The sequence below is a fragment of the Natator depressus genome, chromosome 1 (assembly GCF_965152275.1).
Source record: "Natator depressus isolate rNatDep1 chromosome 1, rNatDep2.hap1, whole genome shotgun sequence".
Lineage (NCBI taxonomy): Eukaryota > Metazoa > Chordata > Testudines > Cheloniidae > Natator > Natator depressus.
The window spans coordinates 261715478-261742330 of record NC_134234.1 but is presented as its reverse complement, the minus strand read 5'-3'; the positions used below and the strand labels follow the sequence as shown (position 1 = coordinate 261742330).

General features: G+C 47.3%; 1 protein-coding gene across 1 annotated transcript; it reads right to left on the bottom strand.

Moving 5' to 3' along the window:
- Positions 1-3166: 3166 nt before the first annotated feature.
- On the bottom strand, positions 3167-25697 carry LOC141986453 (sushi domain-containing protein 3-like). The gene is made up of 7 exons (XM_074950949.1): positions 25639-25697; positions 24930-25008; positions 24289-24854; positions 21668-21856; positions 19930-20086; positions 11390-11575; positions 3167-3706 (listed from the first exon to the last, which is right to left on the bottom strand). Exons 3-7 carry the CDS (start codon positions 24464-24466, stop codon positions 3664-3666), a joined length of 753 nt encoding a protein of 250 aa, XP_074807050.1. The 5' UTR covers positions 24467-24854; positions 24930-25008; positions 25639-25697; the 3' UTR covers positions 3167-3663.
- Positions 25698-26853: the final 1156 nt, after the last annotated feature.

Here is a 26853-nt window from a genome sequence, read left to right as displayed (position 1 = left end):
TAGAGACTAACCAATTTATTTGAGCATGAGCTTTTTGCGACTACAGACTAACATGGCTGTTACTCTGAAACCTATCCTAACAAGGGGGCAGAGCAGGATGCTTCCCAAAAAGTGAGAAGCATTGATTGACCTGCCCACTTAAGGGAATTCACCATTCAATACAAGTTGCTTTCGCGATTGCTGAATTGGCCAAGTGTGTCATGAAGACTTTTTTCATGAATGAGAAAGCGCTGGTGGTTCAATGTCAGACTCGGTACAAGCTGCCTATTTGGGTTTCTTGAGTTGCAAGCTTCTTCAATGAGGAGCAACTGCCACTATGGAAGAAAACTATATAGAATGGCAACTGTTCTAGACAGGATCCTAAACACTGGGTGTTGGGGAGGGAAGGGTGCATCCTGTCCTACAGACAGGTGCAATCTGTTACGGTTTAAATGATCACTGTGTCAGATTCGTTGCTCATTGCCATGGAGTCCAGGGAAACCAGCATTTCTTTTTTTTTTTTTTTTCCCCAGCCCTGAGATAAATCTGGCAAATCCCTGTCAATTCTAAGACAGTGTTTGTGAGAGTAGGATGTGACTTTTGGTATGTCTACACTACGAAATTAGGTCAAATTTATAAAAGTCAGATTTTTAGAAATCAATTTTATATAGTCGATTGTGTGTGTCCCCACACAAAATGCTCTAAGTGCATTAAGTGCATTAACTTGGCGGAGTGCTTCCACAGTACTGAGGCAAGCGTCGACTTCCGGAGTGTTGCACTGTGGGTAGCTATCCCACAGTTCCCGCAGTCTCGGCCGCCCACTGGAATTCTGGGTTGAGATCCCAATGCCTAATGGGGCAAAAACATTGTCGCGGGTGGTTCTGGGTACATGTCATCAGGCCCTCCCTCCCCTCTGTGAAAGCAATGGCAGACAATGGTTCTGCACCTTTTTTCCTGAGTTACCTGTGCAGATGCCATACCATGGCAAGCATGGAGCCTGCTCAGCTCACTGTCACCGTATGTCTCCTGAGTGCTGGCAGACGCAGTACTGCATTGCTACACAGCAGCGGCAACCCCTTGCCTTGTGGTAGCAGACGGTGCAATAGGCCGGATAACCATCTTCATCATGTCCAAGGTGCTCCTGGCTGCCTCAGTAAGGTCAGTCAAGAGCGCCTGGGCAGACATGGGTGCAGGGACTGAAATAGAAGTGACTCGACCAGGTCATTTTCTTTAGTCCTGCTGGCAGTCCTAGTGCACTGTCTTCTGCCGAGCAGCCATGAGATGTGGATGGCTTGCAGTCCTACTGCACCTTCTGCTGCCAGCCAAAGATCTAAAAGATAGATGGAGTGGATCAAAACAAGAAATACACCAGATTTGTTTTGTATTCATTTGCTCCTCCCTCTGTGAAATCAGCGGCCGACAATCATTTCGGTGAGGTCTGTCAGAGGCACCTTGAAAAGTTTAATGGAGATTCAGTCCTGCTTGAAATACCCGGGGGAGGGATAGCTCAGTGGGTTGAGCAGTGGCCTGCTAAACCCAGGGTTTTGAGTTCAATCCTTGAGGGGGCCATTTTGTGTGACAGTTGTTTTTGTTTCTCCTTGATGTAAAGCCACCCCCTTTGTTGATTTTAATTCCCTGTAAGCCAACCCTGTAAGCCATGTCGTCAGTCGCCCCTCCCTCCGTCAGAGCAATGGCAGACAATCATTCCATGCCTTTTTTCTGTGCCAATGCCATACCATAGCAAGCATGGAGCCTGCTCAGATCGCTTTGGCAATTGGGAGCACATTAAACACCATGCGCATTATCCAGCAGTATATGCAGCACCAGAACCTGGCAGAGCGATACCGGGCGAGTAGGCAATGTCAGCGTGGTGACGAGAGTGATGAGGACATGGACGCAGACTTCTCTCAAAGCACGGGCCCTGGCAATGTGGGCATCATTGTGCTAATGGGGCAGGTTCATGCTGTGGAACGCCGATTCTGGGCCAAGGAAACAAGCACAGACTGGTGGGACCGCATAGTGTTGCAGGTCTGGGACGATTCCCAGTGGCTGCGAAATTTTCGCATGCGTAAGGGCACTTTCATGGAACTTTGTGACTTGCTTTCCCCTGCCCTGAGGTGCAAGAATACCAAGATGAGAGCAGCCCTCACAGTTCACAAGCGAGTGGCAATAGCCCTGTGGAAGCTTGCAATGCCAGACAGCTACCGGTCAGTTGGGAATCAATTTGGAGTGGGCAAATCTACTGTGGGGGCTGCTGTGATGCAAGTAGCCCACACAATCAAAGAGCTGCTGATATCAAGAGTAGTGACCCTGGGAAATGTGCAGGTCATAGTGGATGGCTTTGCTGCAATGAGATTCCCTAACTGGTGGGGCCATAGATGGAACGCATATCCCTATCTTGGCACCGGAGCACCAAGCTGGCGAGTACATAAACCGCAAGGGCTACTTTTCAGTGGCGCTGCAAGCACTGGTGGATCACAAAGGACGTTTCACCAACATCAACGTGGGATGGCCGGGAAAGGTACATGACGCTCGCATCTTCAGGAACTCTGGTCTGTTTCAAAAGCTGCAGGAAGGGACTTTATTCCCAGACCAGAAAATAACTGATGGGGATGTTGAAATGCCTATAGTTATCCTTGGGGACCCAGCCTACCCCTTAGTGCCCTGGCTCATGAAGCCGTACACAGGAAGCCTGGACAGTAGTCAGGAGCTGTTCAACTACAGGCTGAGCAAGTGCAGAATGGTGGTAGAATGTGCCTTTGGACGTTTAAAAGCTCGCTGGCACTGTTTGCTGACTAGGTCAGGCCTCAGCACAACCAACATTCCCATTGTTATTGCTGCTTGCTGTGTGCTCCATAATATCTGTGAGTAAGGAGGAGACGTTTATGGTGGGTTGGGAGGTTGAGGCAAATCACCTGGCATCTGATTTTGAGCAGCCAGACACCAGGGTGATCAGAATAGCACAGCAAGGTGTGCTGCGCATCCAAAAGGCTTTGAAAACCAGTTTCATGACTGGCGAGGCTTTGGTGTGACAGTTGTATGTATTTGTCCTTGATACAAACTCGCCCCCTTTGTTGATTTTAATTCCCTGTAAGCCAACCACCCTCTCCCCTTCGAAATAAAGTAACTATTGTTTTGAAACCATGCATTCTTTCTTTATTTTTTAAAAAGGGAGATAACTGACAAAGTAGCCCAGGTGGGGCGAGGTCAGGGAGGAGGGAAGGACAAGGCCACATTGCTTTTTGTAGCCATGCTAGAAATCAAACTGTTTGAATGACAGCCTTCTGTTGCTTGGGCCATCCTCTGGAGTGCAGTGGCTGGGTGCCTGGAGCCTCCCCCCTGCCCTGTCCCCCTCTCCACATTCTTGGGCATCTGGGTGAGGAGGATATGGAACTTGGGGAGGAGGTCAGGCAGTTATACAGTGGATGCAGCGGAGGTCTGTGCTTCTGTTGGCTTTCCTGCAGCTCCACCAGATGCTTCATCTTGTCCATTTGCTCCCCCATTAGCCTCCGCTCTTCGCGCTCCTGCTTCCGCTCTTTGCGCTCACTTAATGCTTTCCTGGCTTCTAACACTGAATGCCTCCATGCATTAAGCTATGTCCTATCAGTGTGGGAGGACTGCATGAGCTCGGAAAACATGTCATCGCCAGTGTGGGTTTTTTTTGCCTTCTAATCTGTGATAACCTCAGGGGACGGAGATGATAGGGGGAGCGTAGAAACATTTGCACCTGTGTGGGGGGGAGAAGATAAAGGAGAGTAAAATTTAAGATGATACATTTCTGAGAATAAAAGGGATACTCTTTCACAGTGAATCAAGCAATTCACAGCAGACAGCACATGTGCTTTAGGTACAAGGTTGCATTTTGCCTTTTATATTGAGCACCTGCTGGTATGGTGACACATCACACAAGGCGGGGCAACAGAATTCGGTTTCCAGGCAGCCATGGCAAGGCACAGGGTACACGGGGTTGCATAATATGTTATGCATAACATGTGGGAATGGTTTCAAACTGCAGCACCATCCTTTCCCATAGCAAACAATGGGTTGGGTTTCACAGTTAAAAGGAGGGGCTGCAGTTTTCGGGTGGATGTGCAGTACACACCACCTCCTCCCTCCGCTGCGTGGCTATTCTCCAGGATGATCCCTTTTAGCCAAGTGCAAACAGCCCAGCATGCACGGGGTCCTTTTACTGTTCCCTTACAAAAATTCCTCTATTTCAACCAGGTGACCATGAATGATATCACTATCCTGAGGCTAACACAGAAAGCTATAGACCAAATGTTGCTTGAATGCGACCAAAACCCAGGACCATTCGCTGCCATGCTTTGTGCTCCAATGATTCCAGACTACTTGCTACTGGCTTGGCGTGGTAAAGCGTCCTACCGTGCAGGACGAAATAAGGCAGGAGAGCTTCATGGAGATGTCCCTGGAGGATTCCTGCTCCATCCCCAGACATGTGAACAAACTTTTCCAATAGCAGTACTGGCCGCGAATGCATCCCAATTCTTCAGGGCAAATCAAACATTAAACACTATTGCTTTTAAACCCTGTACTGTAGTTACAAATGTGCGCTCACCAGAGCTGCCTTCTCCGGCTTCAGGGTCGGGGATCCCACCTTCGGAGGGTATTGGGTCCAGGGTGATGAAAAGGTCCTGGCTGTCGGTGAGAACAGATTCACCGCTTGCCTGCTACGCATCCTCCTCCTCCTCCTCCTCCACAAAATCCTCCTCCCTGTTGCGTGAGACTCCCCCCTTGCAGGTGTCCACGGACAGTGGTGGGGTAGTGGTAGGGTCCCCCCCCCCCCCAGAATGGCATGCAGCTGATCATAGAAGCGGCATGTATGGGGCTCTGACCCGGAGTGACCGTTTGCCTCCTTTGTCTTTTGGTAGGCTTGCCTCAGCTCCTTAACTTGCACCAGGCACTGCTGTGTGTCCCTGTTGTAGCCTCTCTCCATCATGCCCTCTGAGATTTTGGCAAATATATTGGCATTTCTTCTTTTTGCTCTGAGTTCTGCCTGCACAGATGCTTCTTCCCATTCAGCAATCATAGTATATCAGGGTTGGAAGGGACCTCAGGAGGTCATCTAGTCCAACCCCCTGCTCAAAGCAGGACTAATCTCCAATTTTTGGCCCAGATCCCTAAATGGCTCCCTCAAGGATTGAACTCACAATCCTGGGTTTAGCAGGCCAATGCTCAAACCACTGAGCTTTCCCTCCCCCCCCAATCAGATCCAGTGTCTTCCTTTCGGTCCATGCTGGAGCTCGTTTGCGATTCTGGGGGGACTGCATGGTCACCTGTGCCGCTGAGCTTGCCACGCTGACCAAACAAGAAATGAAATTCAAAAGTTTCCAGGGCTTTTCCTGTGTACCTGGCTAGTGCACTGGAGTTCAAAGTGCTGTCCAGAGCGGTCACATTGGAGCACTCTGGGTTAGCTCCAGGAGGCCAATACCATCGATTTGTGTCTGCACTACCCCAAATTTGACCCAACAAGGTCGATTTTAGCGCTACTCCCGTCACCGGGGAGGAGTACAGAAGTTGATTTTAAGAGCCCTTTAAGTCGACGGACCGGGTTTGGTTGTGTGGACGCATCCATTTTAAAATCTACCTAATGCAGCTAAATTCGACCTAACCCCATAGTGTAGACCAGAGCTAAGTCTAAGGAGCACCAGGTGGGAGGGTAAGCTCCCAAGGAAAGGTGGGTTGGTTGGTGTGTTTGTGTGTGTGTGGAGTAGGAGATGGGTGCAAAGAGATGGCTGTCCAATGGCAGAAGGGGAACAGAGGTCACATGATGAAGATATGCCTGAGTAGCACTTTTCTTCTGGCCCATCTGTTTCTGTAGAACTTTAGTTTGCAGGAATGAAAGTTTTTAAATTCTGTCCCCCTGCAAAGAAAACTACTTGCATGTGGAAGCTGATTGTTGCTGTCTTCCTGACACTGCAGACAGACAATAGCTCTGAGAAGTTCCACTCTGCTGTTAACTGAAGCCTAACAATTCTCAACTTGCTAACTCACTGCTGGTAACTTCAGCAGATACCTATACCTACTCTTGGACTCAAGGAGGAGCTTGAGTAAACTACCGCCACTTCTTCCAGTCCGACTCGTGGGGGTGTGGTCAGAAGAGTGGTAATAGAAGAAATGAAATACAAGTTCTTCCTTGTCCCAGAAAATAGCCATATCCAGTTGATAACGTAAGAGCAAGCCAAAGGCACAGAGAAACTGCCCCAGCTCTTTAACTATTTTTGAATTGTAATATATTTTTAATATTATCCTGCAAAAACCCTGAGTAAATCATACTCTGCAGCTGACAAAACTTCCACGTTGAGTTGTTACACCTGCAGAGCTAGACCAATGACATAGAAGTCACTGGACTGCACGCTGGGGTTGTCGGTGGTGACAGTGCCGGGATTTGTTGAGCTGGTGCTCGTGGAATTCGGCTCGCTGGTTGGATCATTAGCTTCCCTGACTGCTGTCAGGTACTGGTGGGTGGCGTGACAAAGATGCAGGTACATGCCGCCGTGTGTATCTTTTCTGGCATCCTGCATCCGACTTCACCCCCATGGCTTCCAGTTCTGAGCAATATTGCTCCTCCTCATATCAGACGAGAGATTGCCACTGGCAAGTTACTGGAGAAAGTACGCGCTAACTCAAACCTGCCGCTGCACAATGACCTTTTTAAACCACTAGCCGCATGTTTGCCATCGCGTTGCCCATTATGGTCTCAACTGCCATGCCAGGATGTTAGGGCAGAAACACTCTGGTGAGAGGAATGGATATCTGTTGTAATCCCCAACCGGTCCCTTGTCGCCGACCCCCACAATCTGCCTGCCTGGTTTTGACCTGCCCCGTCTCCAGTGGTCCCTGTTGAACAGGTTCCAGGCCAGGCAAGGTCTCTGTGCAGCCAACCAGTGTCGCTGGGGCCTTTGTGACAGCCCTTTGTGCAGCTGCGGCACAACACAGACGATGGCGCACACTGTCGATGAATGCCTGCTCACTAGGTTCAGTGGTGGCCTAGCAGAACTGCATCACGCCACTGAAGATGCCATCGCTTGGCTAGACGACAATGCACACGCTAAATATTATCCTTTTAAATCATTGCTAGGAAATATATTGCCTCTCTGAGGAGCGACTGATCTTCATATAACATTTGCCAAAGAACAATAAAAATATTAGTGAAGAGCACATTAAAACTGCACAGCCGTTTAGAAATACCGGTCATTGTTTCGAAGTCTCCATTAAGTAATTGGAGTTCTCTCATGTTGGACTGCTATTCTAAAGGCCCTTCTCATCATGGTACAAACTAGGAGTGAAACATTCCTGGCAGAAACCACAGGCAGGTGGAAAATTGTAAATTGTGTAACTTAAACCCAAATCACTATTTAACCCTACTGTATGATGAGATGGTGGTGGAAGGTATCCTGCATGGAGTGAGGTTTACTCCTAGAGTTTAATAAAGATTAATCCCACATTCCTGAACTCCAACATGTCCTCCTCCATTCTCTTTTTTGGTAAATAACCCCCAAGCGGCAAAATGCTTTCTCATACTTGTCTCCTCTCACCTGAAGCAGGTGTTTTGCTTCTCTCTACAGGTTTTGTGGACAGGTTTTGCTAGGACTCAAGGCAGTTCACATACTTGTTCCCCTTCACTGAGTGAGTTGTGCTGCTTTTAGAACTAGAGTTGGTCAAAAAAATTCTTGACCAACATCTTTCTCTCCGAAAATGTGGCTTCACCGAAACCAGAATCCTGCAGGAAAATGTCAATTCCAGTGAAATTCTTCCATTTTCTGTCAGGAAAATCAAATGTTTTGTTTTTGAAAAGGCAGTATGAAAACAAAATGTGGTTTCAAACTGATGCTTAGAAATGCAAGTGTTCATTTCAAAATGTCAACGTTTTGTTTGGGAAATTCCAGCAAGTTTCGTTTGGAAGTTTCTAATCTGAACATTTTTACCACTTGTTTGGAAATTTTTTTTACTGCTTGTCCCAATTCTGGATGTAAACAAACATCGATCTCTGAATTTCATTCAGGGTGGAAATTCCATTTTTCTCTCCAGCTCTTTGAACTGGAGACACTGCTAGCTCCAGAGCGTGTCCCAAAGGCTCTCTTGAATTAAAAAACCCAATTGTGTGTACGGGTTGGGGTGGGGGAGTGTATTCTCTTAAAACAGGTAGAAAAATGTTGCATTTTTTTAACTTTGACCTCCCCCCCCCAAAAGGCCATAAAAATATGAAATCCATGTGAAATTTCCCCCCTCCTTTTGTGTGTTTGACTGGCTTAAATCTTATCTAAGTGACTGAGGAATTGAGTGGTGTAGTTTTCACAGCAGAAGTTGATGATTCCCATCAAATCAGTGTGTTATGCTTTTATTTAACATGGTCTCTGTGGGATCTAGGCACAAACATCCTCTAATACCTTTGGCTCAAAATGCCATTGTCTCTCACTAGATTTACACCTTCTAGGAATCATTTCATACTGGCAGCTGTGATTAGGGAATGCTGCCCTGTCCTCTGCTAAGAATGAAGCCGTTTCACAAGCTTCGGGCATGCTATTGGAGAGTAGAGTGCCTTTCTTGAAGTTTGATTCTCCTCTTGGGCAATGGCTTTTATTACTGATAACACAAGCAGTCCCAGTGATTGTTTCTCGGTCACGGGGGAGTTCTGTGTTGAGAGAGCAGCATGTGCCAGTTCAGCTTGTCTAGTCATTTTCCCAGCAAACAGTAATGCTTTTTATAAGGATGGAAGACTTATATTTTCTCCTACAGCACAGCTGTGAATACAATTTCATTCGAGGGGTCTACATTTTTTTTTTTAACAAAATGGTGACCTGCAAAGGATTTTTTTTTTAATTGTGCTTTGGCCCTTTTTCTGCTCCTTTGTGGTGTGAAAGAAAGGCCTGAAAGGTGGGCTTTCCTAAGCTTTCTTTTCTTTTCCCCCTGCGTTTTTTAAACATAGCTAATATTTCTATATCAGCTCTAGTCTTGTCTGGCTTTGCTGGAGGAGCTGCTATGTGTACTGTCGGCTCTCGCCTTAATTGAAGAAATGAGATGTTGAGTCTACAGTCACAAAATCCGAGTGCCAGTTGAGCCGTTAAGAGGGGAAGAAATCTTTAGCCAGAGTGTTTGTAACTTTGTTTTGGTTAACGCCTATGTAACTGTAAAGGTTTCTTTAATCCAAATGTTCATGTTGCTCGTTCTTCAGCAGTCCCCATTGTGTTTGGTAGACTAGACATGAAGTGAATTTCTAATGCAGGAAGAAAAATATTGGGAGACTGAATTAAAAACCTTTCAGGTCACTTCATCCTTCATGAAAAACCAAAAAGGATGCACACCCATTTCCCCCTTTGCCGTCACCTGTAAGCATTTGTTGCTGTATGTCAACCTCTGGAACTCCTTGCCAGAGGGGGTTGTGAAGGCCAATACTATACCAGGGTTCAAAAGGGAGCTAGATAGATTCATGGAAGATAGGTCCATCAATGGCTATTAGCCAGGATGGGCAAGAATGGTGTCAGAAGCTGGGATTGGGTGGCAGGGTATGGATCACTTGATGATAACCTGTCTGTTCATTCCCTTTGGGGCACCTGCCATTGGCCACTGTCGGAGGACAGGATACTGGGTTGGATGGACCTTTGGTCTGACTCAGTATGGCCGTTCTTATGTTCTTATGCTGTTGGTCCTTGATTCTCTAAGTAGAAGTGATAAGCTGTAAAGAATCAATATTAAAATAAAACCCCCTTTTGTTTCACTTAGTCCCAAACTACACTCCTAAACTAGGATCAAAGAAGTTCCAGTTACATGTCCACCTCCAAAAACCCTCCTCTCTGGACACTTTTCTTTTGGAGATTGATGATGTGACCCAGGAATCCTTCAGTACCAACTGGCCAGGGCATTGCAAAATATCCTGATCCTGGTATGTGCATTCTGTTTCACTAAAGAATATCATGGGAGGTCTTAAATGAAAGCCGGGATCAGGGTGGTTAATATCATGAAATGTACGTACAGACACTATCCAAGGAGTTATATATGTGACAAGATGGCTCACTGCCCTGGGTACCCTGAGAACCATCACAGATGGGCATGTAAACTTATCCACAGAATAGATGGTCAGAATGTTGTGTAATGAAATGCCTATATGTGCTCGGGCTGTATTGTAATCTGCAGCAGTTGACTTCAGCTGTTCACTTGCTCACTAAAACGATCAGGATCCTTATAGCACATGACCTTACATTTTAAACAAGCATGTAAACAGCCTGGGTGCAGAAGAAAACAAGAGTGGGGTCAAATATACTTTCAACATGAAATGTCACTCTTTTCCACCTGTCTGCAATAACCGCTTGAAAATCCAGTCACACTGATTCTATCATATGCCTCTCCTTGCTGAGCTTGGGAGACTTCCAAGGAATTGGTGTTAATAAGGAATTGGGTAATGGCTTAAAATTGTAAGCTGATCACTATCAATACAGGCTTAAGGGCTTATGTTCTTCATATCCTCTGTAGTAGGCTGTGGGTATGTCTCTGGGGGAGTTGGCATGACAAGGCATTATAGCCAGGGAGATATCTCCTGGCTTCTGGGGGAAATGAATGTACATAGAAGAGGCAGATGGTGTTGCACCCGGCCGCAGAACCACTTGTGGGAAGACATGGATTTCAGAGCATAAGCTTTGCATGGACGGCTGGTGTGAATTCTCCTGACTCCTGTTAAAGGCAAAAGTGAGACAAGAGTGAGAACAAGACACTCTGCTAATAGGACATCTCCCTCTGTTTCAACCCAACCAATCCTGCTCCATTCTATTAGAAATATCCAAGGACAGCAGAGAATTCATTTCTATCCTGATGGCAGCATGTTGCAACCTTCCAAAAGGCAGCAGGCAAAAGTGCATTTAAATTGCTGCATTGCAGAGAAGGAATTGAGTAAGGAAGTGGGTAAACATATTAACTGTTCCCCACTGCAAATGTGCCTTCCAGTGCTTAGGTGTAAGACCAAAGGAAAATTAGTTTTGGGTTAGTCCATAGTAAGTGTTCTAGTTACACTGCAAAATAATCACATCTGGTAAATCAGGAAAATTACTAAATTCCAAAACAGAAGAGACCCAGTCTTGCAACAAGGGTTGCTACAAACCAGGACTATGGTGCTTTAGCAGAACCCAGCACTGGAACAGCAGGGACAGTTGCAGCTGGGCATTATAGCATAATAGCAGGCCTCATATCCCAATCTGATCAAAAAACGGGGAGAAAAAGCTGTCCATGATGTGGATTGAAAAGCCTTTGGGGCATGTGTGTTGCAAAGGAGAAGTGATCTGGAATTAACACTTTCCCCAGTGAAGAAGCCAGTCTTTGACTTTAGGGGGTCTTCTAACCAACATTGTTGGATGCAACCTCCATGGGTGAGCAGTCCCTATGGGGTAATGGCAACAAGTACCTTTGGAATCCCTGATTACTGCACCCTGCAAGTGCCCCAGGGTATACAGAACTACGGAGGGCGGAGATGCGGTAATCAAGCCTGTGATGGTGCTTCAGTTTCCCAAAAGCTCCTTGTTGCTTCTCCATTTCCTTGTTAGTGGAATCAGCTTGCCTTGCACCCCAGCATGTCCTGCCCTGCTGTTGCCTAAAAAGTGAAAAGAGAAACAATGAGACATAAAGCAAAACGTTGTAACGCACTCACGTTTTGGTGAGAATCAAAGTTTATGAAGATTTTTCAGTAGGGCTGGTTGAGAACTGCAGAAAACAAACTGCAATCTGTTACTTTGTATTTTTTCAGGGCCATTTCATCAAAATGCTGGAAAACTTGGATCACAGAGAATATAGGCTGACTTTGCTAAACAGGAGACATTTTGCCAATGTTGACTATTCACAGAAAATTACGTTGGTTTTGATAGAACATTTCTTGACAGAAAACTCCATTTTCATTTGCAAAATTTCAACCAGCTCTATGTTTCAGGCCTTTGGGCCCAGGCCTGGTAAGGAGCACTGTGTAGACATTGTATGTGATCACTGGGAGAAGGGGACTCCCTTCAGCTACTCTCATTTCCTCCAGGCAGTCTGCAAGCTCAGGAATCTGGCTGCAAGGGGGTGTAGCATCAAGCCCTATGCGGACTTCCACTGCAAAGTGAGACTGTGCAAGAAATGAATGGGTTAACTCTCGCTGTGCCCCTCTTGCTTCCTCAGGCTTTATATTTATATATAGGTCATTAAGGAGATACTTTAACTCAAATTTATTCTATTTAGACTCTTAAACCATACGAATCACTGTGATACTTTTTCCAGTGTCTGATCTCTGGTAGTGAGCAGTACCAGATGTTTCAAAGCCAGGTTAAAAACAGACACAAAAAATCCTATTACACAATTATGGAATAACCTGCCTTCTAGGAAAAGTGTCCTGACCCCCACCACTCAGTGATTGACTTGTACCTTGAAGCATGAGGTTTTATATCTCTTTAAAAATATCCTCACTAACCTAGCTGTAGATGTTCCCATTGTGCGTGTTCATGTCTAATCCTTTTTTAATCAGCATTACAGCCAAGTGCTTAGTCTATCTTGCAGCAGTGAGTTCTGCCAGTTTAACTATGCATGATGCAAAAATGTGTTTCCTGTCACCAGTTCAGTTTATCCTCATTCAATATTTCTTGGAACAAGGAGCTGACCCTGTTAGAAAGGGTTCTAGTTACTTTTGGCTGTACTTCACTAGTCAGCCAGAGCAAGAATTTGATTCACAAAGGTGGTGACTCCCGTCTACTTCAGGATGTCTAGGGCTTTCTGTTGTATGAATGGATCAAATTAGTTCAGAGAGTCTGTCAGATATTGGGCATACATTTGGTGTCTGGTTCCAGGTGTCCTAAGAGGACTCCTGGATACATGTGGTGGTCTCAGCAGGAAAGAGGCTCCTTGCCATGAGGGATGGTGCGTTCTGTTGTGGACTAGTCACTCTGGCTTGATGAAGCCATTCATCACCCTGTATAGCTCTCTTTGGCAGTTGCTGTAGAGGAAAGGAAGGATTTCTTAGGCCCTTCGCATAGGTGTACAGAGTATTTGTGTTTCCATTTGCCTTGGACTATTTTTCTGGCATCGGTGCTTCACTTTTTCTCTCTCAATCTGAGGCAAATCAACTGGGATTCATGTAGCAAACCTCTGGCTTTCCCTGCCTACTTGAAACCACTAGGGAATTTGAGTCTATATACCACTTTGTAGAATGCAGCAGCTGTTTAACAGTAAACAGCCACCTTACAGTTTTAAAAGGGGAAGTGTTAAATACTGTATCTAACTGCAGTGAGAATGTATGTCGGAAGAATGTGATTACACAGGCTGAAATTTCTGAGGGCCAGTGTATCTAATCTCCTACTTTGCCATGTGATTAATGACCACAGGTGCTCAAGACCTCAGTGTTGTATCACGAAAGCTCATGCTCAAATAAACTGGTTAGTCTCTAAGGTTCCACAAGGACTCCTTTTCTTTTTTCTTTTTACGAATACAGACTAACACGGCTGTTACTCTGAAACCTGTTTGAAAGAGAGTACTTCCAGCAGCATGGTGTCCCTGACCTGGTGTTGGGCACTAGTGCAATAGTGACTTGCCGCCTGGGAAGAGTGTCACCTACTGAATCACCAACCCCCATCCTAGCCCACAATGTTTTGACCCTGTTTAGCGTTTGAGGTCTGCCGGGATTGCAGCCTATGCTGCAGTAAGTTTATGGGAGTCTCTTGTTACAATCCTGCCATCAAGCTGTATAATGGAGTGTTGTGGTGACTTCCCTAATTTTGGATCACCCCTTTCCCAGCCCTGACTGATTGCTGGGGTTCATAACCATTTTGGAAGAGCAATTGTTTGCCTTTGGAACAGACCACGTTACGGTAACAAGTCGCTACTTTAAAAATCCTTCCTGGAGAAGGATACTTAGCTTCCCTTCACCCCAATCCTCACTTGTTATTACAGAAGTTGAGCACTGTGCTATATTATCACTGAACTCCATCTGTTTTTCACAAAGAAAATATAAATATTTCCAGCAGATGCATTTAGCATATTCAGTACCCTAGTTACATTACTTCCTTCCTTGGTTAGGAGAGAACATTTTAAAGTGGGAAAACAAATAGATTCCTCCAGTACCATAGCTTTCCTCTCTGTGCAACGCTACCTCTGTGGCATAGGCTTTATCATGGGCTAAAGGTGATATGCTTGTAGGAGTCCTTTATTAAAATTCTAGCACTACGTCACTCTTACTAGTAAATAGAAAAGGAGTACTTGTGGCACCTTAGAGACTAACCAATTTATTTGAGCATGAGCTTTCGTGAGCTACAGCTCACTTCATCGGATGCATACTGTGGAAATTGCAGAAGACATTATATACACAGACACCATGAAACAATACCTCCTCCCACCCCACTCTCCTGCTGGTAATAGCTTATCTAAAGTGATCATCAAGTTGGGCCATTTCCAGCACAAATCCAGGTTTTCTCACCCTCCGCCCCCCCCCCCCCCCACACACACACAAACTCACTCTCTTGCTGGTAATAGCCCATCCAAAGTGACCACTCTCTTCACAATGTGTATGATAATCAAGGTGGGCCATTTCCTGCAGAAATCCAGGTTCTCTCACCTCCTCACCCCCCTCCAAAAACCACACACACAAACTCACTCTCCTGCTGGTAATAGCCTATCCAAAGTGACCACTCTCCTTACAACGTGCATGAAAATCAAGGTGGGCCATTTCCAGTACAAATACAGGTTCTCACCCCCCCTTCCCCCCCCCAAAAAAAAACACACACACAAACTCACTCTCCTGCTGGTAATAGCTTATCCAAAGTGACCACTCTCCCTACAATGTGCATGATAATCAAGGTGGGCCATTTCCAGCACAAATCCAGGTTTTCTCAACCCCTCTCCCCCCCCCCCCCACTCACTCACTCTCCTGCTGGCAATAGCTTATCCAAAGTGACCACTCTCCCCACAATGTGCATGACAATCAAGGTGGGCCACTTCCAGCATAAATCCAAGTTTAACCAGAACGTCTGGGGCGGGGGGGGGGGGGAGGGCTTCTACATCCATAGTGGCCAGGATGGTGTTATCAGGAAGATCATTGTCTGGCTATGTAGACTCCCTCCTCAGGCCCTACACTACCAGCACTCCCAGCTACCTTCGAGACACCACTGACTTCCTGAGGAAACTACAATCCATCGGTGATCTTCCTGATAACACCATCCTGGCCACTATGGATGTAGAAGCCCTCTACACCAACATTCCACACAAAGATGGACTACAAGCCATCAAGAACACTATCCCCGATAATGTCACGGCTAACTTGGTGGCTGAACTTTGTGACTTTGTTCTTACCCATAACTATTTTACATTTGGGGACAATGTATACCTTCAGATCAGCGGCACTGCTATGGGTACCCGCATGGCCCCACAGTATGCCAACATTTTTATGGCTGATTTAGAACAACGCTTCCTCAGCTCTCGTCCCCTAACGCCCCTACTCTACTTGCGCTATATTGATGACATCTTCATCATCTGGACCCATGGAAAAGAAGCCCTTGAGGAATTCCACCATGATTTCAACAATTTCCATCCCACCATCAACCTCAGCCTGGTCCAGTCCACACAAGAGATCCACTTCCTAGACACTACAGTGCTAATAAACGATGGTCACATCAACACCACCTATACCGGAAACCTACTGACCGCTATTCCTACCTACATGCCTCCAGCTTTCACCCTGACCACACCACACGATCCATCGTCTACAGCCAAGCTCTGCGATACAACCGCATTTGCTCCAACCCCTCAGTCAGAGACAAACACCTACAAGATCTCTATCAAGCATTCTTACAACTACAATACCCACCTGCGGAAGTGAAGAAACAGATTGATAGAGCCAGAAGAGTTCCCAGAAGTCACCTACTACAGGACAGGCCTAACAAAGAAAATAACAGAACGCCACTAGCCGTCACCTTCAGCCCCTAACTAAAACCCCTCCAACACATTATTAAGGATCTACAACCTATCCTGAAGGATGACCCAACACTCTCACAAATCTTGGGAGACAGGCCAGTCCTTGCCTACAGACAGCCCCCCAACCTGAAGCGAATACTCACCAACAACCACATACCACACAACAGAACCACTAACCCAGGAACCTATCCTTGCAACAAAGCCCGTTGCCAACTGTGCCCACATATCTATTCAGGGGATACCATCACAGGGCCTAACAACATCAGCCACACTATCAGAGGCTCGTTCACCTGCACATCCACCAATGTGATATATGCCATCATGTGCCAGCAATGCCCCTTTGCCATGTACATTGGTCAAACTGGACAGTCTCTACGTAAAAGAATAAATGGGCACAAATCAGATGTCAAGAATTATAACATTCATAAACCAGTCGGAGAACACTTCAATCTCTCTGGTCACGCAATCAGAGACATGAAGGTCGCTATCTTACAACAAAAAAACTTCAAATCCAGAGTCCAGCGAGAAACTGCTGAATTGGAATTCATTTGCAAATTGGATACTATTAATTTAGGCTTAAATAGAGACTGGGAGTGGCTAAGTCATTATGCAAGGTAGCCTATTTCCCCTTGTTTTTTCCAACCCCTCCCCCCCCCCCCAGACGTTCTGGTTAAACTTGGATTTATGCTGGAAGTGGCCCACCTTGATTGTCATGCACATTGTGGGGAGAGTGGTCAGTTTGGATGAGCTATTGCCAGCAGGAGAGTGAGTTTGTGTGTGGGGGTGGGGGGGTGAGAACCTGGATTTGTGCTGGAAATGGCCCACCTTGATTATCATGCACATTGTAGGGAGAGTGGTCACTTTGGATAGTCTATTACCAGCAGGAGAGTGAGTTTGTGTGTGTGGTTTTCGGAGGGGGGTGAGGAGGTGAGAGAACCTGGATTTCTGCAGGAAATGGCCCACCTTGGTTATCATACACATTGTGAAGAGAGTGGTCACTTTGGATGGGCTATTAGCAGCAAGAGAGTGAGTTTGTGTGTGTGTGGGGGGGGGGGGGGGGGCGGAGGGTGAGAACCTGGATTTGTGCTGGAAATGGCCCAACTTGATGATCACTTCAGATAAGCTATTACCAGCAGGAGAGTGGGGTGGGAGGAGGTATTGTTTCATGGTGTCTGTGTATATAATGTCTTCTGCAATTTCCACAGTATGCATCCGATGAAGTGAGCTGTAGCTCACGAAAGCTCATGCTCAAATAAATTGGTTAGTCTCTAAGGTGCCACAAGTCCTCCTTTTCTTTTTGCGAATACAGACTAACACGGCTGCTACTCTGAAACTCTTACTAGTGATACAGGTGTAGAGGGACTTCTCCTGCATGATTTTTTTTTGCAAAACAGGTTTAAGTTTTAATATAGTACATTGACTGCACCTTGTCTATACTCAGCCAAAGCTCTCTTTGCTTGCAAAACATTTGGTAGAGCCAAATGATAAAGATCTACAACTCCAATGTTATTTCAGTAGAAAATATGAACTCTGCATTAACTGCAGTTGAGCAAATGGAACCATTGTAACATTTGTGAATTTCAAGTTGGTGGAGCTCTTTGGCCAGCAGGTGGCATTACCAGCTTATCAATTGGCTCAATAACAGCACTGGTGTGGCGGCTTGTTCTCTAGTGAGATGACCCAGTACATCTGCAGTGTACAAGATAAGGTAGACTACTGTGTGTTGCTGTAATAAAAAAGCAAAGGGTGACCAAGGATCATCCAAACCACAACTGGTGAGCTAATGCCTACCAAGGTGTTCCACAGGGATGAAATTGGAATTCAATGAGCATTTCTCTTTTCAGAAGCTTTAATTTAAGCATCCCCAATAGCAGCAAACCTGAAGAGCAAAACTGTGGCAGTCTAAAGGAAAGCTTCCAGAGGCTACGTCTACACCGTAAATGCTACAGCAGCACAGCTGCAGCTACTCCAGTGTAGCGTAGGTGGTTCCTACGTCGACAGAAGGGGTTTTTCTGTCAATATAGCTAATCCACCCCTCAATTGATGGGATTTGCTGTCAACCTGGTTGCATCTATGCTGGAGGTTAGGTCGACCTAAGTAGGGTACTCAGGGTGTAAAATTTTTCACAGCCCTGAGTGACGTAGCTATGTTGATCTAATTTGGAAATGTAGACCAGACCTAAGTATGTGTATATGTTCTCGGGAGGGAATCTGCAAACCGATAAAATTCCCGCATCTCAGCTGAGAGCAGTTCAGCTTTCGACAGACTGGCACAACTGGATTAGCTGCCACAGCCCATAAGGTCCTGGGGCAAGTTGCCTTTGGAACAGACCACATTATGGTAACAAATAGCTATTTTAAAAATCCTTGTCTGTTCCAAAGGCAACTTGCCCCAGGACCTTATGGGGGTGAACCCTCCCTGCTGTAGAGAAGTAAGGTGCTTGGAATGCTGGATTAATCATTCTGGAGCAGCAAAGCAGTCCAGTGTTTAACTGAGACTTCCACAATGTATGGAGAGGGGCCAAAATACAGGTATTTTTTTGCCACAAGTATAGAGCTAAATCATGCCATGTGATGTATGTTGATCTCCACCCCCCCCATAAGTGAATACAATCCATACATTTGTAAAGATCAGTTTTGAATAACAGAAGTTAATCCACATTCTAGACTTTACTGAATACTCTCAACTCAGAGGTTCAGTCTGAAGACCTGAATTTTTCCTGCTTTTCCAAATACAGAGCCCAGTCAGACAGCAGAGGGAACTCTAGTCAAGGAACCCTGTAGCTAGGCACTGTGTGGCCACTGCTGCTGTTGCATTGATGTGACTTGGAGGAACACTATCTGATGTCTGCTCCTGAAGAGCCAATGAAGAGTATACTAAAAATAGGGCTGATGCTGCCAACACTATCCTTCTTAGTCTTAGTTTCCAAGGCCAGAAGGGACCATTGTGATTATCTACTCTGACCTCCTGTGTAACGCAGGCCATGGACAGGAGTGACAGAAGTGCCTTAAAAGGGGCGGGGAGAGGGCACTGCTGCTTAACTGTGGCCCTTCCCTGTCCCTCCCCTTGTCCCTGAGGCTCCACTCCCCTGCTGCCTCTTCCCCCACCCCCATGGCCCCACCCCCGCTTGCTTCTCTCCATCCCCTCCCCCCCCATTGCTCGCTCTTACAGGTGGTAAAAAGCAGGAGGACATAGCCATCCCACTTTTAAAAGTGATGGGGCCATGACCCGCCCCCCCCCCACACACACCATTCCAGCACCCTTGGCCAGGGAGCTCCCCCAAAATAATTCCTAGAGCAGAACTTTCAGACAAACATCCAATCTGGATTTAAAAACTGTCAGTGATGGAGAATCCACCATAACCCTTGGTAAGTTGTTCCAGTGTTATACTGTTAAAAATTTACACCTTCTTTCTAGTCTGAATTTATCTGTCTTCAGCTTTCAGCCATTGGATCATATTATATATCTCTCTGCTAGTTGGAAGATCCCATTATTAAATATTTGTTCCCCATGTAGATACTTATAGACCATAATCAAGTCACCCCTTAACCTTCTCTTTGTTAAGCTAAATAGACTGACTTAAGGAACTCAGTCACTATAAAGCGAGGTTTCTAATCCTCTAATCATTCTTGCAGCTCTTCTCTGACCCCCTCTCCAATTTATCAACATCCTTCTTGAATTGTGGGCTCTGACCTGGACACACTATTGCAGCAAGGGTCATACCTGTGCCAAACATTGAGGTAAAATATCCTCTCTACTGCTACTCAAGAGTCTCCTGTTTATACGTCCCAGGATTGCATTAGCTCTTTGGCCTCAGCATCACACTGGGAGTTCATGTTCAGCCAATTATCCCCCACAAGCCCCAAATCTTTTTCAGTCTGAAACCAACCTGCCTCATTTGTCATCTTCCCCCCTCCCCCCCCGTCACTTGTCATGCCTTTTTATCAGACCTCATGCGCTAGGAATTAGCATTTATGATAATATGACAAGATCCTGTCCAAAATCCAAGGTACTTACTCCTCCCTGGTGTTCAGCCGCTGTGCGCTGTTTCTCAGTAGCCTGTCTCGCAAGCAGCACGCAGCGAAGGAGACAGACATGGTCAGAATGATCACGCCGCTGATGAGAGAGGCTATGACTGCTACCCGGAACCCTTTGTCAAGGGGCTTTGGGATGGCTGGGGAGAAAACATGGAACACGCCTGTAAGGAGTTTGAGGCTGGCACAACAGTAGCTTGGACAGATTGAGGATAATCCCTTGGTGGAGTTAAGCAGCCCTCTCACAGGGCTACCGAGAGCCCTTTCTAAGAGTGGCTGTCACGTGGGCGCTGGCTCTCATTCATCCTTTCTCTGTTCTCTCCAGGGCCAGGTCTCCGTGGCCTCACACAACTGCTATCCTGCTCTAGCCCCTGGGGCAGCAGCTCTTTCTCTCCTGCTACCCTTCCACTGGGTGGCTTTTCCAGTTGAGGCAACCCCTTGCAGTCACTGAACCACCACCCTAGAGAGGGGGAAGGCTGCTTCCTCAAACTTTCCCTATTGCAGTCTCTCTCTCTCTCTTTCTTTCTCTCTCTTCCCCCCCCCCCCACCCCCCAGTTCTTTCATCACTTCTTTACTGCCGCAAACTCTCTGCCCGCTGTGAGCACTGAATAATTGTTAAGAGCATGCAGCTTTTCTGGGCCCTTGGTGAGAGTTGGCTGAGCCACCCTTCTGTGAAATGAGTTTTACGGGGTCTCAGCGTCTGCTTACCTCTCACTTCCTTCCTCCGCCTTCCTCCCTGGTTACGTTCTAGGGAAACAACTCCACCGAAGTGTCAGACTTTGAAGCATGGTAGATGTACTGTGGGATACGGGCCTGCGTCACAAGCAGCTGCGCCTCTGCAATTACCCGTGCCCACAAGCAGCTGGGAGCAGAAAGAGCTCTGCAGTCCCAAGATAAAACTGCCCCTAGAGAAATTCTTTGACTGTCTCCACCCAGTCGTTCACTCAGCTCTACGGCTACCCGCCAATTCATACATCCAGCCATTCATGCCTCTAGCTATCTGCCATTTATTTGCAGTACAGTAGTCTCTTAGACCCCAACTGAGACAAGGACCCCCTTGTACTGGGTGCTGTACATACATATAGGAAGAGACAGACCTAGCCCCAAAGAGCTCAGTCCAAATAGACCCGATAGACTAATGGTGGGAGAAAGGGAATATTGTCCGATTAATGACACATAGACTTTGTCCTCAGCCTGCCTAGTTGCCAAGAAATGCAACACCTTTCACACCCTTGTTGCTTGGGTCTGAGTATCCTGGAACTTGAGGAGTTTTCTAAGACTCCTCCCCCCCCCCCCCCCCCGTTTTTCTTTTAACAAATTTAGCACTTGGGAGTAGTGCCAACTGCTAGTCTTGCAAAGTAAAGTCCCCTCGGTCTCGCCACATAACTGGTGTAGCATGGGCAGTAGTCAGGTGTCGTTTTCACATGTTGCTTCAATAATGTCCCCCTTCATCTGCCTTAAAAACCGAAGGCGCCACCTCCAAGGGTTTTGAGACAGTTCAAATTCCCTCGGGTTGGGTTTTATTGAAACTCCTCCCGAAATAGGCAACGAATAGCTATTGCAGCCCCCGCCCTCGTAATTTGAGTGGCAGAGAGACGTGTCCATGGAGAAGTGGACTGATATTGCTTAAGGCTAGAGGAGTTGTAAGACACTAGTGTAAACAATCTTTTAAGCCAGTGCTAGCTGAAGTGAAGTGACTGATTCATTTGTCATTGCCTTACCCTCGCAGTGAGGTGCTGGGTGACTCCAGTAAGAGGTGTTGTCTCGGAGGAGGCAGGCCAGCTTCTTGCTGCCCACCAGTTGATACCCCTCTCTGCACCAGTACACAATGACTGAGCCCAGGGAGAGGCCGGTGCCCTTCTCGATGTAATAGGATCCGTAAGGTGGAGGGAGGAGCATCACACACTGAACTGGGAGAGAAACACAGCAAATCAATGCTGATCGTTACACAGAAGCTGTTTTTTACCCTAGAAATCAGAATTCGTGTTTCACTGGAGGACCCTCTTTAGGGGCTTCAGGGATGTACATTATGAGCCCTCAAACCTTATTGAAAGAGAAGAGATGACGGATCTTTAACTCCTTTTCTTCAGTATGTTAGTCACTGAAGTTACATGTGTTTAAAATTACCACAATGGTAACTGTAGTTACCGTCCATTAGTCTGCCTGGAAAATCTCTTCCCCTCACAGTTGCTCCCTGTGCTGCTTCCAGTTCAGTCATTTCACCAGTTGGCCTGTGACAGTAGCGGCCTTGATGGAGGAAAGCAGTTAAGCGTGTGCTTCCATGCTCGTCTGAATCAGGGCCACTGTACGCAAGGCCAAGTCACCAAGACCTGCATTTCACGTGCGTGGGTGTGCATACGTGGTGCTGGTGTTCCAATTGGTGACATCGACAGTTAAGGTTGCCTGACATGTTCCATTATACGACCATACTTTTCGTTGTTTAACTTTTGAAAAATTAACTTGTTTGGGCTGAAATTTTCCACGCTGGGTGTCTGCCGGAGGCTGATTTTTCTTTTTTCTTTTTTCTTTTTTTCCTTGCGGGGAGAGGAAGTTTCAGCTACAATAATTCCGCTGTTTCCCAAAATGAGATTTGTTTTTCCCCATATTAAAAAAAGAATCTTAAAGCCATTTAGTTGAGAAGCTCTAGTGACTCCATGCTTTGGAACAGGGCCTTGATGTTGGGCAGGGCTCCTCCTGGTGTCAGAAATATCTTTTGGTGTTCTTGTGAACATTTGCCCAAGTTCGGCTAAGTTTATAAGCCAGCCAAAAAACATCTGTTTGCACATGCTCAGCAGAGGCTTGTTTAGATTTTGGCAGATAACAGCTGTGAAGACACAGTCGACACTGAGCGTGCTCCAGCCCTTCCCACCTCCTGTGTGCAGCTGGGACTGCACAGGCATCATGTCTGCTGAGTGAGGGAGCATGCTCCCTCCCAAGGATCCAGGGGCTGGCTGAGCAGGGTTTTATTGCACTAGCTATTCCTGGCTGATGTGGTCCTAGACCTGGGGGCCTGAGAGCAGGGAGACTGTGCAGTTCACCCCCTACTGGTGGCCAGGCAGCATGGAGGAGAAGGAAGAAGCAACCTGAATGGAATGCATGCAGAAGGAGTTAGGAGCAAGAGGAGGGGAACAAACTGGGGGGGGGGAGGGAAGGGGGGAAAGCAGGGAGAATACAAAGTAGGAACAGGAACAAGGGGGAGGGGCAGGAGCCATTGAGGATAGGCGAGCTGGGGGGGTCCAGAAGTCAGGAGGAAGGGAGAATAGTGGTCAGAATGGGGGATAGGAGTAGACAGGGAAAGGCTGGGGGACAACAGGGGTGGAAGGGTCTATGGCCACTAGACACACTCCTGCACAAAACCTGGAGTTGAACACATTATTCCTGAGTCTCAGCATTCCTTGCTGGCTTGCAATATGTCTGCGTCCCCCTCTCATGGTAGATCCACTTAAAAGCCTTCCGTGCCCAGGGCCTTAGTGATTTCATGTGCTGTGGCTCTAAATATTCCAACCCTACTCATGGCTGCACATGCAGCCTGGATTTCAGCCTCTTTGTGACACAGGTCCTATGGGGCAAAATAGTCTATGATCATGTTATTAAAGCCCATATCAGAATGCATACAGACAGAGTGGCCAAGTTAAGGTACTACACTGGCCAAAGCTTAAGAGAAGTATGTTAAATCTTTTGGAGATCCATCTTAATTTTCTTGTACTCTTTCCCCTTTTCACATTACCTCATGTTCATAGTGTCTGGCCTCAGCCCTTGATGACAAAGGTTAAGATCAGGAGAAGAACAAATGAGTTCATCAGTGTGACATAGGCTGGAAGTGTAGGGGAGGCAGCGTGCTCCTCCGCTTGACGTTCAGAGCGCCTTCTGGTGCTCTTGGGTGACTGGATGTTCATAGCAGCGTTAACAAGCTCTTGAGGATGCTCCGTTCAGACCTCTTTGACCAATGGGTTGGTCATCATGGGGTGGAGGGAGAAGTCAGAGTAGCACAGAGGAACCTCCCCTATAAATAAAGGGGTCAGAGCTTTCACCTCACCTGAAAATTTTGCCTATTCAATTACAAAGCTCTCCCACTGCAGGGATGTTGCCATGGTGCTTGGGGCTATGACTGTAAGCAATAAATACACGTTAAGAGCAGAGTGATACTTCCCACTTATAGATCCCGAGTCTGCCAGCAAATGTGCATAACAGCACTAATATTCTGCACTTTCCTCCCACCCACTCGTGCCTTTCATGCCAACCAGTTATATGGGCAAGTGAGACCCTCCCCCACCACGTCCCAGTCCTCCCCACGTTTGTTCTGCAGCGTAAGGGAGAGAGGGACACTGGCTTACTACAGTACCTGAAAGGTTGCCACAGACAGCGGTTCTATTGGTGACGTCGCTCGGGAAGCCCCTTCCGATACTTCCAGCTCCAGTGAAGGTGGCCCCGGAACTGATGGCGTCACTCCAGGCAAAGTGGAGGCAACTCCAAGCCAGCATGCAAAGGGCTAGACATTTCCCAGACCTTTGTCCCTTCATGCTGTCAGGAAACACAGCATCCTTGGTACTATCCCAGACGCGTCCCAGGTCCCTAACTGCTTGTGCTTTCTTTTTCCTTCAATCCAGGGCAGGCTCACAAGGAACGAGCTGTGTCCTTAAAACTTTAAGCCGCCAGGAGCAAGCGAGTTGTTGCTCTCCAAAGGATTGTCTCTGCTTCACTTACTCTGACAGAAGCCTTGTGCCGAGCCACTCGTCCCTCTCTGTTAACTGCTGCGAATGCTGCCCAGTGTTACTCGCCCATCCTTTTCCTTCCAGTCAACCCCTTGCTTTCCCAGACTTGCAGACAGCCAGTGGTTTTGCCTTCTCCTTCCCACTGCGGTAGTTCAGTGACTATCGAAACTTGCCGCCAGTGCAGGAAACTCAGGAGCTGCATAGGAAGTGAGAAGTAATAAGTGGTTGGAAGTGTAATTTCCAGCCTTCTCTTGCAGGGACTGGGTCTCACCATTTAGTCTTTGTGAATTTGCTGGCTGTTCTCGCAGCAGCTCAGATGCGCCCCCGCCACTGCCTGCCGAAATCAGTGCCTGTAAATGGAGGTGAAAAAACATCTCAAAGATTTGCATCAAATTCTTATTTTGATCCTGTGCACAGAATGCACTCTCCTGGTGTCCTTTCCTCTCCTTGGATCCTCCTGAGTCCCTTTCCTCCCCGTCCACCAAAGCTCAGGGATAATTTTCTGTAAAATCAGTAAAGCTGAATACGCTGTCTCTGATTCACAAGGGATTTTTATAATGATACTTCATTCAACAGCACCAGCAGGGGAACCACTCAAGCAATACATTTCCTTTTCTCCTTGGGTATTTTTTTCCCCTTGCTGTCTTCATGTGTCTTTGACACATCTGTCTAGAACCTGTTGAATGCTTTATTAATAGTATAGGCTAGACTGGTGACCACCTGTTGACTACTGAGATTTCTGAGACTATTAGAGAGACACGGTGAGTGAGCTAGTGTCTTTTATTTACTCCTGGAGGAATTCTGTGCCATTGGGTGGGTGCAGAATTCGTTTTCCCTGCAAATTTCTTTGCTTCCCTGCAGAAAACTGACTTTCTGATGGGGAAGCAAAGGGAAGCTGCAAGAGTGGTCACACGCCTCTCCCCTGCAGTGCTGGCATGTCGTTTCGGGTGCCTGGAGCAGCCAGAAGAGAGGTAAATCACCGTGGCGGGCAGATGAGTGGGGCTGGGGAGGTCCTGGCCGGTGGCTCCTACGCTGCGCTGAACTCAGCTGCCAGTCCTGGCTGGGTGGGGCAGGAAAGGGTGGGACTTCCTCTTCCCCTGCAAGGAGGGGCTGGGGCCATGTCAGACCCACCCCCAGAAACCTCCCCTGGCTGCAGGAAGCTTCACACCCCCTGCCCCCATATCTTGTCTCCATCACTCCTCAGCCGTGGCGGGAGGGTTCACTGTATGGGGAGTTGCTCCCCTGTACGCCCAGTCCCCATGCATTTGGAGCCACCCAGACCTCCTGCTGAGCCCCAACCACCTTCACCTGGACCACCCTCTAGAGTCCCATTCCCCTGCACCCGGAATCCCCCTGCAAGCCCCTGTGCATCCAGATCCCCCTGGCACCTGGACCCCCCACTGAGCTGCCTGCACCCAGATTGACCCACACAAAACCTCTCACCCCACACCTGGATCCCCCCACACTAATCCCCTCCACACTTGGATCCTGTCGGGCTGAGTCTGCTTGCCCCACATCTGGATCGGGGGCCAAGGCTGGGGCTGCGTGCAAGATTCTGGCCTTTCACTGCTGGCCTTTCATACGTCTGGCGATCTGGGTTCAGATGTGCCCAGGTCACAGCTGGAAAGGAGTTTGTGGAGCTCCTCCGCCTGTTGTCCCTACTCGACATCACAAAATGCATGCCACAATTCCACATGCCTTGTGCTCTCTGCTCAGGCATAACAGCCAGGCAGAAGGTGAAGAAGTCCAAAGTCAGGAGCCAGAAGGTGCGGCAGCCTGGGGAAACTTGTTCACCCCACCCTTATACTCTGCCTGTTTGTAGCTAGTGCTACCAGTCCCTGATTTTCATGAGTCACTACACGTCCCCCAATCCAGTCAGAATAGTCAAGAAGAACACCCAAGACGCAGAACACTCAGCCCCCAGTTACTGATTATCTGGAATGAGTGGGAGGCAGTGTGGGAAGGATTGGGTCTAGCACCTCCTTCTCTGGCACAAGGCGAGGATTAGGCTGGAATTCAAACCTCTCTCTTTCCCACCCCTTTTGAGCTCTTCTGACATTAAGTAGCTGGATAAGCGAGCACAAATCTGGCCTGTGTTGCACAGGCAGAGATAAGTCTTGTCACATGAGCCAAGAGTGAGCCAGCCCGGCTAAAGGCCTGGACACAATAACCGTTATTGGTTTTGTGTTCAAAAT